The sequence below is a fragment of the Vidua macroura genome, chromosome 10 (assembly GCF_024509145.1).
Source record: "Vidua macroura isolate BioBank_ID:100142 chromosome 10, ASM2450914v1, whole genome shotgun sequence".
NCBI classification, from domain to species: Eukaryota; Metazoa; Chordata; class Aves; order Passeriformes; family Viduidae; genus Vidua; species Vidua macroura.
The window spans coordinates 19,624,586-19,641,450 of NC_071580.1; the positions used below are offsets into that span (position 1 = coordinate 19,624,586).

At 41.3% G+C, this 16,865-nt stretch overlaps 1 protein-coding gene across 13 annotated transcripts in view; it reads right to left on the reverse strand.

The window, feature by feature from the left end:
* Window positions 1-334: 334 nt before the first annotated feature.
* GIGYF2 (GRB10 interacting GYF protein 2) overlaps window positions 335-16,865 on the reverse strand; it is a 73,904-nt gene continuing 57,373 nt past the window's right edge. For 9 of the 13 annotated variants that reach the window (XM_053986896.1, XM_053986894.1, XM_053986895.1 and 6 more), the window contains 16 exons: window positions 16,290-16,456; window positions 15,828-15,916; window positions 14,743-14,850; window positions 14,103-14,200; window positions 13,508-13,608; window positions 12,555-12,716; window positions 10,644-10,745; window positions 7,622-7,780; window positions 6,251-6,487; window positions 5,531-5,653; window positions 4,712-4,915; window positions 4,384-4,589; window positions 3,929-4,083; window positions 3,312-3,481; window positions 2,826-2,973; window positions 335-740 (listed from right to left, as the gene is read on the reverse strand). In XM_053986896.1, the coding sequence (XP_053842871.1) occupies window positions 673-740; window positions 2,826-2,973; window positions 3,312-3,481; window positions 3,929-4,083; window positions 4,384-4,589; window positions 4,712-4,915; window positions 5,531-5,653; window positions 6,251-6,487; window positions 7,622-7,780; window positions 10,644-10,745; window positions 12,555-12,716; window positions 13,508-13,608; window positions 14,103-14,200; window positions 14,743-14,850; window positions 15,828-15,916; window positions 16,290-16,456 (2,297 nt within the window). In that variant the 3' untranslated portion in view covers window positions 335-672. The remainder of the gene's footprint in view (window positions 741-2,825; window positions 2,974-3,311; window positions 3,482-3,928; window positions 4,084-4,383; window positions 4,590-4,711; window positions 4,916-5,530; window positions 5,654-6,250; window positions 6,488-7,621; window positions 7,781-10,643; window positions 10,746-12,554; window positions 12,717-13,507; window positions 13,609-14,102; window positions 14,201-14,742; window positions 14,851-15,827; window positions 15,917-16,289; window positions 16,457-16,865) is intronic. The other 4 variants (XM_053986903.1, XM_053986905.1, XM_053986900.1 and 1 more) reach the window with 3 other exon arrangements.

Genomic DNA, 16,865 nt, shown 5'->3' on the forward strand with positions numbered 1-16,865 from the left:
TCACCACCTAATGAAGACAGTCTCAAGCTTTCCCTCCAAAAATTATGTGCTGAGAAGGGCTGGCAGGGGGTGTGCAACTTCAAACCAACCCAAGCTAAACTGTGCCCGCTACCGCCCCTCTCCTGTTGCCAGTTTCTAAGGGTAGCTTATGAATGCAACTCCTGGCCAGGAGAGCACCTCTTGCCCTGATGGAGCAGCCAAGTCAGTATCTGTGTGGCATTTTGGTTTTGACCAACATCTGTTAACCACAAACTCTCAATCTCTCTCTCTCTCTCTCTCCATATGACTGCACGTGTTGGATGTGGTAAGAGTAACCAGGAGAAGGAAGCAATGCTTTGCAGAATCCCAATTGATTTTTTTTTCCAGGTATGTCAGCAGAATGAATCACAGCACAGTGAAAGCTTGCTGCCCAATTCAGCCTTGTTGTGAACAAAGCCTAACTCCCACCCTCCCGGGACTCTGAACAAAGTCCACTTGAGTGGGCTGACAGTAGGAACAATGCCTGTGCAGTCCTGGGCAGAAAGGGTTTGCTGGGGCCAGAGGAAGCAGCCTGAGATGATTGATCCTGTGATTCACTGCGAGGCAAAGAACAACACAAGGTGGAGAGTACGGTGTCCAAACAGAGAATCCATGGTTAACAGATGCAGGAAAAGCCAGTTGATTTGCACATGCTCAGTAGTCTTCCAAAGTCTCTATTTCTCCCATATTGAGCCGCTCTGATGAAGCATTCACTGAAAACCCTGTGAACCAAGAAGAACTGGTGTTAAAAATCTGGCTGTGGCATAGTGTACTTGATGCAAAACATCTGTTAAATGCAGTACCACGTGTAAGAGAAAGTGAATCTAGGGGTAATTCAGTAAGGCTACAGATGCAGTTACCCAAACTGTCTGATTTTTTCCTAGATAAACTAAAGATAATCAACTGTATATTTAGACAAGCATCACTTGTCTTTAAAACCAGATCAGAAGACTGTTTTCAAGTTCCATTTAAAAGATGTCACCTGCAGAGCCAGTAGGAGGCACATCTATACCTGGTGGCAACATGGCTCTGCAACATCTCGAAAGGGAGCGTGTTTAAGTCAACTGGTTCTTGGAAGTGGCTGTCAACACCATACTTACTTGGTCTGAGAGGAAGAAGTGGGCATGCTGAGAACTTGGAATGCACACGTGGAATGATGCTCCCACACTTCAGGAGTTGTGAGCAATTTTACCCTTTAAAGTCTCAATGCATGTACCTATGAAATCTAGTAGCAATTACATCTATTTCCATGCTTTTCTACAAGCTTCCCTCTCAGGAGTACAACATGAAAATGTACAAAGTTACCCAGGGCCATGCAGGTGGCTCAAGATGCACCCAAACTTCTATCCAACCTTTTAGCCGTATGTGTTGAGGACATGATGCACATGAGAAAAGTGTGAGAAAGAGTGAAAACACTTTCAGTAAGGAAACAAATCCAATAAATCAAATGCAGCTTTCCTATTGAAATCCCCTTTTTAAGGCTGTACAAACACCATGTGGCATATAAGAACAGGGAAAGTTTCCCCTTGTAAGGCAAAGTTGAACTCCAGTGTCTTGAGAGTGCTACACTGGTTTGCTCTGTGCTAGACAACCAACTGCCTTCCACTTCGAGAGATAAGAAATGCTCTGTTCAGTAGGTTTAGGAAAGTTGTTCTAGCTCCCTCACGTGGCTGTGTGGCCTAAAAGCATCTGAAACTATTCTGTAAAAGAGTATGCATTTTTAAAAAGCTGCACAGGCTACTTCCCTTCCAGCTGGAACTTCTAAATTGTATTTAGTGATTTCTTCTTCACATCACATGAGTTGTTTTTTTTTTTTAATATATTCAACTGAGTACCCAGATCAGACTCAGTGGATGGGCATAAGTCAGGATCCCACTGAGAAGTTCCATACACACCAGTGCAGAAATCACTGATTTAGTTGGAGTACTGACTTTGGTGAGACCAAAAATAGAAGAAAGGCAAAAACCAAAGGCAGGGCTCTGCTAGAGCCTTAAAAAAGCAGTGACTTCAGGTGGACAATACCTGTCTGCTCTAAAGCAATTGGGCTCAGCAGAAGCAGCACAACAAAGCCTGGCCTGGTGCAGTGCCCTGGCTTCCTCTCTGTCATACAGGGCACAAACACAGACATTTATTCCACAGGAACACAACAGTGATCTGTCATCCCACAGTGTCCATGCACTCACTATGGCCTTGTACCTTAAAAGCTACTGCAAAGAAACTTTTGCATAAAGTGCTACAGGGGACTGTTAAAACCAGCCTCACATAAAAATTAAGACACAGAACATAATAAATAAATAAAGGACTCCTAATGAGGTCATCATCTCCACAGTCTCCAACTGAAAATCTGTGACCACTTCAACCTTTGCTCTCTTTTCTGACTAGGGCAGTGGTCAGCTCCCAGCAAAAGGTGGCAAGGCAAAGACAGCCTCAGAAAGCTGCTCCTCATAAAGAAAGGAAAACACGCTTTTCTTCAAAGAACAAATCAGCATTAAAGCAATAAAATAGCCATAGGTCAACTCAAAAGAGGAAAGGGAATTTAACTGACATGCCTGAACTACTTAAGAGGTTTCCAGGTAATAACCCAGGTATGAAAGAGGCCATTACATGAGGTAAAGTTCAACAAAAGTTTTTCATGACACTCATACAGAATTTTTCAAATCATTAAATAAATAATACTACTGAAAAGAGTCTAAAGATATTCCAACTTTTGTACTCAAATTCAGAAGGTCCAATAAGAATCCTCTACATTCCCCAAAGCAAACCACCACTACCAAATTAAACACTGATTTTTAAAAACTGAAACGGACCTAACAAGCTGGGATCTGCTCGAACCATTTTCTGTTTCTTCTTTTTCTTCCCGCTCTGCACAGCCTCAAAGTTGGACTGCTGGTTGTTGCTCTGATTGGTCTGAAAGACTGAATGTAGCGAACTGTGGTTCATCCCCCACACTGAATCCTAGAGAACAAATTAAGAACAAGATTACAGAGCACAGTGAAGTCTGGTTTATTTATACACTAAATATTCAGAGAGCCCACAGCACTTCCTAAATCCATGTGGCAGCACTAGCTACTGATGTATCCACCTCATCTTCCCACAGCGCTTCCCAGATCACCATGCAAAAACACTCTGATCTACTGTTGGCCTCAACTGTTAAGTTACAAAGCAAACTTGATCCTGTGGTAAAAACTGGAAAGCTGCTTTCTTGTCTGCATTTGGCAGGACGGTGATGAATCCAGCAGGGTGCTGACTCTCCAGCCTCACACAGTCCCCAGGGAGAGCAGAGCCACCTTTACCTGCTGTTGCTGCTGTTGCCGCTGCTGACTGGCTTTCTGTTTGGCACGGCGCTCGAGGAACTGCTTGGCAAACTCCTTGGCCTCAGGAGTATCTCCAAGGTAGGCTCGGATGTAGTCATGGACCTCATAGGGAGACTCCACTTCCTTCAGGAAAGAAACAAATGTGGGAACTGCAAGAAGAAGACAGACCATGAGCGAATGCATGTTGATAGCAAACACACACATGCAATAAACAACAGTGCCAGATTCCTGTGTCAAATATTTGCTGGTCTAGTAGCTTGCCCTTCCCAGTTTCCCACAATAAAGCCCTTATCATGCAATGCAGGATGAAACTGGATCCTCATCTATCTGCTGGATAATGCTTCCATGACTACCAGAAATCCTCAGGAGGGCTCTGGCTGACAGACTTCAGAACTTTTTCAAACCCCACTGATTTGGTATAGTTAGGACAATGAAAACCTAAAAGAGGATGCAGCCAGTTCTTCTAGCCACTATTTAACGATGTCCTTTTGCTGAGTGCATTGGAAACATTGGTTTGATACCATTACAGTCCCTCAGAACTACTCTGTCAGGAAACAGAACAGGTATTGTTCCCCCCGTTTCTTTCCATCTCTTACCATCTAAGTTGTTGGCTGTGTTGAGTGCATGAAGCATCTGTTCACACCACTGAGTGAATCCATCCTGGGCTTTATTAACCCCCTGGAACAATTTCAACAGCTTCTCCTCTTCTTCTACCTTCTTGTTTTGTCTACTTGTAATACCTACAGATTTACTGAGGTAAAGAAAAAGCATATAATTAGATTATCAGTTACCAGGCTTACCCACAGTACCATATACAGTACAGTGTTGTAAGACTATTTTACAAGATGCAAACACTTTTTAAGAACAAAATAATTGTCTAAGCAAGTGATAAAATGAATGGTGAATGGTCACCTATTAGCTATTTTTGTTGTCAAAATAGATGCTGAATGACAGAGAAAAAAAAAAGGAAAACACATGATGTTCTAACTGCTAAGTGATCACGCCAGGAGTAGCAATCTTTCTTTGCAAAAGCTCCTTCCCCAGTTCCTACCTGAGGCTGGCATTGCTTTTGTTTTTATTGGTCGAGTTACGAGGTCCCACTTCCTTCACTGCATCATCCCAGAAACCCATGTTTGAGTTTTTGGTATCGGCGTTACTCCAGATGCTACTGACTAGGTCAGATGCCCACTGGTTGCTGGGATTCGTGTTTAGAGAGCCCCACACTGAATTCCCAATGCTGGTGTGCAGGTTAGAGTGCTGTTGAGACATAACAAAGAGATGCTGGTTATTAGCACAGACCCAGAAGAAAAGACATGAACAGACAGAGGGAACTGTCACGGCTGCTTTCCTCCATGTACTGATTAGATAAATAAACGTACCGTGGTATTTCTGACTCTGTTCGGCTGCTGGTGCTGCTGTTGCTGCTGTTTCTGCATCTGCCTTGCCTCTTCCTGCTGTATCTCCAGCAGGGACTTAGTGGTGCCTGTTGGTTTGGTGACATTACCCCAGCCTGACAATTTTTGCTGCTGTTGCTGCTGTTGTTGCTGGAGGGCCTTCATTAGTTCACGCTGCTGACGCCTTTGCTGTTGCATGCAAGACAAAAGTGCTTGTAAATACTTTCATATGATCATTACTATACAAAAGTCTAACTTGGAAACTGGTTTTAAACAGAATTCACAGAAGCCTGGCTGACCTATTATTGTTCTGAGCCATTACTGTTCCTCCAAAAAGGGAGACATTAGGTAACCAGTAAATATAAATTGTTTATTAGCCTTGGACAGATTAAATTTATCAAATCATTCCTACAGTCAGCTTCTTGGAAGATGACCTTCTCTCCTACCATCACTTGTTCCCCCCACAACCCATCCTCCCTTTAACTGCCCTGGTCTTGTGAATATCTTCAAACACATTAGAATATAGATGTGAAATAATTGTATACTGTTTTGTGAACATATTACACTCCCAAGGTTAAAAGGGTGCAGTTTTCCCTTCTTTCAGATTCTTGTACTAAGAAGCAATAAAAATTTTCACACAAGTGCTTACTGAACCTATGCCTGAAGGACAGGATTTTGAGTTATGCTATTTCAAAAAAACATTCCTCATCCTCACCATTCCTTCTAATAACTGAAGTGACAGCTAAGCAGTCCCACAGCTGAGTCCCCTCTAACAAGTTGCACTCCGCTGCTGTCAGTGTTTACCTCTTCTCGGAGCTGCCGTTCTCGTTCTTCTTCTAACTTTTGGATTTCGGCCAATGACAGTGTGGTCTGGGATTGACAAGCTCCTGAATTTGATTGCTGACCCCATGTTGAAGATGAAGGGAGCTGGGCCAAAATAGACACCATCAGGAATTACAAAACATTTGAGAACACTGCTGGAGTATAATCAGGAAAGAAACGGTATAAACCCAGGGGAAAAGAACGGCCACGTTTAAAGATTAACAAAACCCTAGAAAGTACTAAATGGTATAATGGTATAAATGGTGTAAGGTATGAAAAGGTAGACAATGTAAATTATACATTCTTTGAATTGCCCTCTGATGTATCAGTGTTTGACACACTGTATCAAGAATAATGTAACACATCATTACCTGAAAAAAAGCAATCCATTTAGATTTCAAAGACTTTAGGAATTTCAAGCTTTAGAAACTTTGCACTGGCCCTTGCTCATTGTGGCAAAACAAAACATCCGTGCCCACGTGTGATGCCTTCCCAGTGTGCTTCTATTGACAGAACATTTTCGGGTTTTAATTTGTAACTTCTCTTCCTCTTTCTTCTCGCATCAACTCTTTATCCTCTTCCCTCTCCAGACAGTTCATCCATCCCTGCTCTGCCCAAGCTACCAGAGACTGTCCTGAATGCAGCTGTGGCTTTACTTCCCATGCTGAGCTGAAAGGAAGTAAAACTGCAGGAACAGGTTACCTTCATTTGTGCAAGTTGCTGCTGTTGCTGCTGCTGCTGCAGCCGCCGTAAAGCCTCCTGCTGCTGCTGCCTCTGCCTCATGATCTCCTTCTGGCGCTGGAGTTCCAGCTCCTTGCGCTTCCGCTCCTCCTCCTCCAGCCGCTGCCGGGCCGCCTCCTCCTCCATGCGCAGCCGGCTCTCCTCCAGCCGCCGCTGAGCTTCCTCCTCTTCACGTGCCCATTTGGCAGCCTCCTCTTCCTTCCCAGGACACAAAAAGGAATAAGGTCTGAGGAGACTTTGCAGAATTTAAAATACTCAACTCTGTGGCACCGATATTCTGACAGAACAGAGAGGGACCATGTTATCTCTAATCTGTGCTGTTTGGGTTGTTTATTTACCTTTCCATTTCTCAGTAACAAAGTATTAACAGTCTGTATTCCCTAAAAATATATGTTTCCCATTGCTCCACCAAAGAACTTGGAAGAGAATGGCATCTCCCTCATTCACACCAGCTCATTTCTTACTACTTTCCTTCTAGTAGCTACACACTTTTCAGTCTGAGCTTCTGCCTGCTTGTACTACTTACAGTACCACCACACTTTCAGTGGAATAAAACTTCGCAAAAATAAGGAAAGAAGAGACAGGTGACAAAGATGGAGATATTTACTGTTGTTACTCAACAATAGAGTTCCACAGAAGACACTTCTGCTAACAAATGACAGAAATGGTGATGGACATCTTACAAAGGAGGACCCTGAAAAGGCATTTTTAAATCATAACCGTGAATTCTGAAATAGACTTGGAAGTTAATGTGAAGCCAATCATGTTTCAAGATTAGTTTGACCAAGGGACTGTGAGAATATCAATTAGGGGACTGGAAGCTCAATTCCCCAATAGGGACTTCTAATACTGACCCCAAGGAGAAAAAAATCCTGTTAATAAGAAAGGGAAGAAAAAAAGTTGAAACTCTGGTAATATAGTCTTGGCACTACACAGAAAAAACGGCAAAACTGATCATCTCAGATGACAAGATAACAAAGTAAAGGTCCTGAGAGTGTAAATTCAAAATAAACTGCTATTCCAATACTGTACTCTGCCTCAGAAAGGAGCATAAATACTGTGCTGCAAAGCCATTCTTAAGGCTAAATGTGAAGGCAGAACACTCACTCCCACCCAAATCTCTTTACCTAAGAGTACAGTGGTACTGATTGTTTTGTCTGAAGTCAGGATACAAGTAAACAACCTTTTCTCACTCAACTTGATACGGTTTGCAAGCTCTGCTTTCTTTAACCCAAACTGATGGTCTCTCAAGCACTGGTGCAAGTTTCAAAGCCTGTTTGTTGTGGCAGCCTCCATAATTAATCAGAAGAGGTCCCTTTTGTCATTTTTCACCTGTTTACGAATTAACTCCTCTCGCTGACGTCTTTCCTCCTCCTCTCTTCTTCTCTCCTCCAATCTCCTAAGTGCTTCCTCCTGTTGTTGCCTCTCCTCTTCCTCCCGCTGCCGCCTTAGTGCAATTTCCTGCTCTCGTTGTCGCCTGAGGGCCTCCTCCTGGAGTTGGGAACAAAATGTCAGTCTATAAATGCCATTTCATCAACAAACAACATCAGAACACAGATTACAGCATTGTCTGGCCAAATAAGTAGCCTCAAGAAAAGCTCCCTAGCTCCAAACTAAACTCTACCAAAACAGTGCATTAAGCACAACAAACCCACATGTTAACAAATATTTCTGATGCAATGTGCATCTCCTACATAAATTATTTTAACAAAAAACAGAAGACATAATTGCCCATCTTCGCTTTTAAGAAGACTGGCATTGAGAATGACAACAAAAGGTGAGACTCCTCTTTTCACTATACAGCACTAGCAGATGAACATTAGATCTATAAATATTTCAAAGTGTGGGTATCATTAATTCTTTCTGGTGAAGGCTGTCAGCTAAAAATTGGAAGCTTTTCCTACTTATAGGAGTTTCTGAATAGTGACTGTTCAAGAGCACTACAAAACTCAAACAACATCTCCAGACACCAGAAAGAAGCTGACACAGCCCAGTGTACTTAAGGACAGTTACTTTTGAAGTCTCAAGGGCTTTGACTGGGCTCTCCCTATACTATTTGAATATTTTGGGTAACAAGGTCTCTCAGGAGCTTTGATTTTGGGCTATCCCTAAATTGTTCAAATTGCTTCCAATAATTTTTATTCTGTTTTCCAAGTACTAAAATTATTTCCTTAACTTCAAAACTAAATGTTAGCACCCTTTCCTAGCAACATAAACAGACATTATTTCATTCTGCTACTTGGGTTTTTTTTGAGGAATGGGGTCAAGCAGCTTCCTGTATATTGTTAAATGGGATCCCACCTGGGGACCTCCTCCACCAGTTCTGACTTTCCCTTGCATAAAAAAGCCTTAGTTTTTGCAGTCTTTTCTGACCTACTTAAGGCCACCCTACTTTTCACCCCTTCTGTTGTCTGACTTACCCTACCAGCTCAACCTGAAGATCTTAATTTTTGGACCAGAACCTTTTTAAGCTTTTACAATTTTGCATTTTCCTTTAAAAATGACCACTACCGTAATCACACTCCTGCAAGTTTTTTATAAGCAATACATTATTCATAGGATGATTGGGGATTAACTGTGCAACACAGATGTAAACACTGGTAAATCAAGGGAAGACCCTTTTATCCAATCTGACACCAAAGATTCATGTACAAACAGCACAGATAAACTACACTACAGTTCCCTGAACAACTGCCCTGGGTTTTTCTCTGACAAAGAATTTCAGAAGCCTGCAACAAAACTGTCAGGAGACAGAAGATCTTTTGTAAGTAATCCCATGGCACTGAACAGCTGCTGGCTGCAAGCCACACAATTCACTCATATTCCTGAATATCACTTAAGTGGTTTGGTGCTAGATATAAGTGCAGTAAGTGGGTTTTTCCATTAGCTGGACATAGAACAATAGCCTGTGATTCATTTTCTCATTAATCAAATCAGCTTCAAGTGCAACACATACCACCTGAACCATTTTTGAAATTTGGGCCTTTAACTGTATTAATTTGACACATGCAGTCAAGTCACAGTAATCAAGTGTCCCCAGTACAAGTGCTGAAAAATTTCTGCTTGCTGTATCTTTTATTGAAAAGGCCGCTGAACAGGCTGAAGGTGTCAGTCTTTTTTGTTTGCCTGGAGACCACAGAGCAAGATCTCAAGCTCAGGAGTCCTCAGTGCCAGCCAGTCTGGGTGCTCTCACTGACAAAGCACATAGTACCTGGGAGAGATGAACAAAGTCACCAAGTCCTCCTTGGAGGGCTTGTCCCTTGAGTGGGACAACACTTCAGTGACATCGCTGCCCTACTTCCCCCTTGGGTAACAAGGCTAGAATTGCCATTAAAAAAGCTGTACAGGTCTCCTTATTGCTCAGGTATGCCAGGAGAGACACTGTTGAATGACATGAGTAAAAGACTTCTCTCCCCTACAAAACTAAAGATGAACAGTGTCTCACTGACACCAAAATAAAAAAGAAAAAAAAAGAAAAAAAAGAAAAAAAAAGAAAAAAAGAAAAAAAAAAGAAAAAAAAAGAAAAAAGAGAAAAAAGAAGAAAAAAAACCCCAACCCTGTAAGATATGAAAAGCTGGGAAACACAGCCTTTTTCCTGACTCTTCACAGCTATAAAAATGTTGTCTTAATATTTACTTCTGTATCTTATTATGTGATGTTTTTGTTTGACCAAAACCATTCAAAGCTCTCCAGCTTTCTCCAGCCACTGACTGGTATGGAAAACAATCAATCCTTTGGTTCTTAGTGTTCCCATGTTCGTAGATTCCTGCTCCAAGATATTCCCAGTGTTCTTTAGCATCTTTCTTAGTAATTGTTTTCAAACATACACATCTGGCTGTACAGACAGCTTATTTCACATCTTTTAAAAAATCTGTAGTATTACAAAAAAAATCCTTAAGCAGCAATCCCCAGTTCAATAGACTCTGGATTTTTAAGTAAAACAGAATTTTCAGATTTTTTTTGCAGTTGGTGACAACTGCAATTCTGCTTGTCTATTTTACTAGGGCTCACAAATCTTTTTATTCTCCTCTTTGAAACAGGTATTTTAAAGGGAGAACTAAAGACATAATTCAGAGAAAACAATAATTAACTGGTTATTAAACCTCAAATTTTGTTCCTGAAAGCAATCAATTATTACAAAATAGAATATACCAGACCAGAGACAAAAATGAAATACAGGAGCTACACAAGCTGGGCATTACTGTTTTCAATTCTACAGTGCAAAGTAATTGATGAAAACTGTGAACAGAACTGAATTCAACATTTGGTATGACATTTCATCCTACAGAATTGAATTTCTATTAGTTATTTTTTTTTTAATTTAGAATTCACCATCAACAGCATATTTACTAACCTTATATACTAGTCTTTTATGCAGTATTACATCAAAAGCCTTCCTGAAGTCCAGGCAGATTAAGTCTACTGCTTCACCCCTCTCAGCTCTCACTGTCATCTCCTCAAAAGAAGTTAATCAAATTTGTTAAGCATCATCTCCTCTGCATAAATCCATGCTAATAAATCAGTTCATCCCTGATTCTATAATGCCTTTCAGTACAGAAGTCAGATTCAAATAATGACCAGTTTCTTTTTTTAATACAGAATACAACATTATTTTCTCTTTCCAGAGAAGAGCTTAAACTCTTTGTTACCTTTTCAAGACATTACTGCTCAGAATTAAGCATTGTGGCAATTATTGCATTGGTAATGAACTAAAATACTTGCTGTTACTGCTTTTCAACCCCGTTCTGCTTCCTTCGTGTAAATAGTTATATTTCCCATGGCGTCTCAGAACGGGAGAGGCAGACTGTTTACTGTACAAATCCAAAGTGGACAAGAAAACTTTGGAATTTAACAGACATTGTTATACACAGAGGCAAAACTGTTAGTGAAAAGAAACAACCCAAGTCTACTTGAAGCCAGCACAGATGACACAAATTGAGTTACCAGCTGAAAAATGCATTCTTGTTATTGAACCAGATCTAAAGCAATTGATCTCAATAGTTAAACTTTTGAGTATCTTATTGCTTCAATGTTAGTTTGACCTCAAGTGGAGGATGCTTTTCTGTACAGCATAATGACTTCCTGCACACAAAGTAGATACATTAAAGCAAGGAGCCATTTATTTGCACACTTGATTCCAAAAGATACCATGAAATCATCTACATATTATACTGTACCAATTAAAATAGACCTTCTGTGACAAAACCCAAACCCTGAGTGAACAGAGATCTACAATGAACTTCCAACAAAACTAGAGATTCTAGAGGCTTCCTCAGATGTGTCTGACCCTTAAAGCAGGAACACGCTTTACAGCTGCCTAAGCTCATAAGAAATACTATAAAGGACAGAATTATTTAGTACTTTTGCCTATTATTCATGTGGTACTTTTCAGGACATTTACTGACTTACTCCTTAGAGAATAAGCTCAGTCTTGTGCTTGCCCTTATCCTTCACATGAAGAGTGAAAACTTTCACTGTCTTTCCCTCCTGCAACACTTAAGGAATAATTACATTTTCTTCCATACAGAATTCAGAAATAAATGCTAGAAATGCCAAACTAGTAATGTCTCCACTGTGTATTCTTGGATGATTAAGAATGTATTACACTTCCTACATTCATTTGCCTACTGCAACATTGACCACGTAATTCTTTTTAAGAAATATACTTGATCAAACTACATCCCTTCCTTTCCCAAGTATCAACTCAAGTAAAAAAGCTGACAGACTCTATTACCCAGATAATAATTTATTCAAAAAAATAATTTACTAAGTTAAAAAAAAAAAACAACAGGGGAAAAATAAGCTGAATGCCACATCACTTTTTGTCCACTATAGCCCTCTACCACTTATTCATTTGAAACAGTTGCTCAAGCTCCATCTACTCCAGAACATATCTTCATAAAACACTTGACTGCATAACTGGGAAATAAAGATCGAAACATGCAGTAACTGGGCAACTAACTAAAGTCTAACACTGACATTAAGAAGTTGAGAGGGAATATTCCACATGGAATAAAGGCCCTGCTCTCACAAACAGAAACCTATCTTAAAGTGAACCATCAAAGCCCATTTCTCAGATTGAAGTTTGGGCTCTTAAAAAAAAATCAAGAACGGAAGAATCATAATTTAATATACTCACATGAAAAATATTAAAACTGTCTTCATACACACCTACCAAAGATTACTTAGATCCCACAGGATTCTTAAAGTGAGTTTTATAAATTATTATAATTTATTAGAGATTAACTACATTGGGTAAACTCACTTGCTTCCTGCGGGCCAGTTCTTCTTCTTCCCGTCGTTTCCTCTCATCTTCCTGCTGCCTCCTAAGTAGCTCTTCTTGTTGCCTCCGAAGTTCCTCCTGCCTTTTCCTCTCCTCTTCCTCTCGTTTGGCCCTCATTTCCACTTCTCTCCTCTCTTGCTCTAGCTACAATTCACATAAAACTATACTCAGATGCAGGTAACGTATTCCTACACCATTTCTTAGGGCAACTCTGCTGATATTACAGTAACAGCTTAACAGATTAAGCCTCTGACAGATGCTCTCCCTTAATTGCAATTTTACCTATCAGCTGGCTGTCTACTGAGGTCAGATTCCTGAAACAGTCCAGAACAATTTTGGACAATTTCTGTTTGTAACAAACACCAGTTTTCCAGTCAGTCTTTCTACATCAGCTCCTCAAAATACCCTCTGACTTCAGAAGTGAGTAGTGAGTTGCTTTGCAGTCATCATAAAATAGTAATTTTCAGGAAACGTACAGAGTCATATAGGTTCAAACTGACAAAAATAATTTAATACTAGAGTACTTGTAGAATAACCCTACTAAATAGGAGTCTTATGATTCCCCAAACCAGTCTGGGTGAAAATCACAAGGATTAAGAGTACAACTACCTGGTCTCAACTCAGGGTTTGGCCTGACAGCTCATGATGATCTCAGTTTAAAACAGAGGTGGCCAGTGAAGAGGTTTTAATCACAAATGTAGAACACAACCACTATTTCAGAGGTCAGTAGTACCTCCACAGCAATGGTTTCCAAACAGCTGTCCACAAGGATTTCATAACTTGTCTTTATAACCCCTATTCTCTTTATGGTGTTTTCGATGAAAATCTAGTCAAAAATCATCCATTGAAGAGCTCAATCTTCCACTGGCTCAAGAACCACAATTACATTGCAGAAGAGCAATCCCAACTTCTTACAGTACAAAACAGTTTCTGACCTTTGCAGCCTTGGCCTTCTCGAGCTGCTGAAGTTGTTCTAGAGCTGGTCCCTGAGCTGCAGTATCAATGGGCAGATCCCAGACACTGCTTCCTTCCCAGACTAGACAGTGAAGAAAACAAACATTGACAAGCAAAAATAAGCACATGAACAAAACATAACTGAAAGGGGAGAATCTTGTTTATGCTGTTACTATGTTTTAGGAACTAAAATCATGTTAACACTTTTGCTTTAGTCAGTAGAGGGCCACCTTATCTTCCTGGAGATCAAGGCCTGTACATGACTGAAGGAAGGCTGGGATTCCTATGAAATTCCACAGAAGAACCAGCTATTCCAGCTCCTCCCATCAGAACAGAACATCCTTAAATAGAACAATCCCTTCAGATCTAGACTTCCATAACCACTGGAAAAGTTATTATATTCTTCACTGCTCCCAAATTAAACTTCTACTGTAAGGCAAAGTAGGCTGATCCAGTTAAACATCATGATGCAGAAATAATTTCCCTTGTGTCAAAAAGAGAGGAATCATCTCAAAGATGCTGATTTTTAACACATGGATTTTTCCCAAGAGACCTGACCCAGGCTAAGCACCTTACCTGTAGGCTGTGAAGCTGACTGAAGTTCCCATATTGAGCCAGTGTCCGGCACTGACACAGACCTTGTAACAGGCGGCATCATGTTCTGTTCAGATATTCTGTAATACCAACAGGAAGAGTCAACACGCCACTTCCATGGAGAGGAGTGCTCTGAACACTGAGATTCAGTAACTTGTAACACACTGCTTTCCTTCCACACCTCTATTTAAAACAAAAATATGATGTGGGCAACAGTAGCTGCTTGCAGAGCTCTTGCTGAGCTCACCCCTGCTGCTAAGTCAAGGGCTAAGCTACAGTTTTGCATTTGTTGCTTAGAGGCCAGTTTAAGGAACAAGCATCCAGTACTGCAGAACTGGCAAAGGTCCTTGGTGATCAGCACAACATATCTGTCAGACAGGTACAATTCAAACTCATTTCCATAAACACTCTCTGAAACAAAGGTTTATATAAAGAAGTACTCCATATCCTGAAACTGTTTCCTATTATTCTGAAACACATTCTCATTACTATCTTTAACACACATAATCCTAAAATATGAGAAAACTTAACTAGAACAGACAGCTGACAAAATATAATTATTGTTACATACAAACTAGAGCACAGGGAGAACAGAATTCAGTTCAAGCCTGGGCTAGCTCACCTCATCTTCAGGGCCTGGAACTGTTGAAGGAGAATAGCAAGCTGCTGCTGCTGCTGGGATGAGAGGGCTGCCTTCTGCTGCTGAGCCAGCATCTGTGCATACTGTTGTCTTCAAAAGAGAAGCAGATAAATGGTATTTGTTCACTTACACCCAAGTTGCAGGCAGATTCATGCTCTGGGACTAATACCCACTGACATATATAATGTACATGCTAAATACTAGAGGAAACCACAGCACAGGAGCTTGACAAGAATCGAAATACAAGAATATAGCCAGTTGGCTCACATGAGCAGAACCAGACTTCTCTTCACCCTCAGCTATGCCACCTGGCTATTATTGCCCCATGTTTGTCTCATAAGCTGTGCAACACTACTTCCTTTTTTGTCTAAATTCCATCATTTTAGCTCAAATTAATCTGGCTTTGATCACTGCCCATTTGCATTCAGTCTCTTCCCCAGTATGTCAAGGCATTGCCTAGCACAGGAGCAGGCTCTTGCCTCATTCAATCATGAGCCGACAATCAGTATTGAAAAACTATAGTCATGACACGTGCTTTCAGGATCCGCTTAAAAAAGAAGCCTGACTGCTTTCTTTCCTTCAAACTGCTGCAAAAACAGCTGTCAGGAGCTGGCCATAACTGCACACCTGAATTTCAAATTGCTTTGCCCAGCAGGACCTTCCACTGATCTTCAAACAGCTGAGCAAGCAGACCAAAGGTAAGTTCCACCTTCTCCATCTCCAGATCCAAAGATGTGTAGCCTTCTCCTGACATCAAAACATCTGAAGGTCATTACTACGACACCTGGGATTCAGACCAACCATAACAGCTACCTATAAAGCAAGTCTCACTAAACTAGCTATGTGTGACACTGGAAAGGACTCTGAAAAGCGAGCCTGGGGCAGATACACTGCCCTAATCCTGTACACTATCAACATCTCCAGTGTTTGTGGAAGCAGCTATTGCTGTTGTGAAGCACTCCCAGCCCCATTGCCCAAGGAAACAACAACAAGCAGCTGAACTTAGACGATTAAAAATGCAGACCAGAACACAGCCACTGGAAGATCTCTGGGACAAGAAGTCTTACTGTATTAAAAGATGCTGATACTGCAGGTGCTGCATTTGGATTAGAGCCAACTCCTGTTGTCTAGTCAGTCGCTCTTGGTCCAGCTCGCCCTATGTTAAGGGAAAAAACATTCTTTTTCAATAACATATATACTAAGAGTAGTAGATTGCAAATGAAAGCAATGTAGAAGTTGTATTTTGACCAGAAAAAAACGAAAATAGAAAAATACCTAGACCAAGATCAAGATTTACAAAGCCTGTGAAATATACAGCATCTTTACATATCACAGTACCCAGCCTCCCAGCCATACCAAGCATTTTTAAATTACACGTCTTTTCTACTCTTGCAAAAGTAATCTAACACCAAGTTCAACTTTGATGCTTGGAACACCTGCAATTCCAAGACAGAGTAGATGACACCTAAATTAATTAAATTCCCACTTGTTAGAGGACTATTTCAATACTGTAACTGTCACATAATTACCAGATGCGGAAGCGGTGCTGGGCCTGGAGTGAAGGGAACCCTGCCCCACATTTTCATGATGTCTCCAAGTGGCTGGAAAGTCTCATCACAGGCTCTCTTCACCAACAGTGACATTGTGAAGTATCCAGCCTGGAACCACTCTGCCATCTCCTGATTACTGAACGGACCTGAAATCATATCAACCAGCACACGTTGTGGGGAAGGGGAAGCAAGGCCAGGTTCAGCATGCTGGAAACAAGGAGCTGCCTATGGTCACACAGTGCCCAGCACCAGGCATTCCTGTCTGCCTCACCCACTCGTGGGGACACTGCTCATCCAAGGTTGGAGTGTCCATGCACATCTGCACAGGGGCTACAGCACTGCCCTACAGCCTCAGGAAAAATCCATGATGGCTTTCATCTTGCCTTGAAGGGAGACAGGTCAGCTCTGGGTGCAAGCCAAGCAGCCACCATGGTGTGGGGCTTGGGCCAGTCAATCCCCCTGCTGTCCTCCAGCAGCACTTACTGCTTCAGTCTCACAGCAGCTGCAGCTTCTACCCTGGAGCTCAGCAGTACCTGCTGGCTGACACTGCTCAAA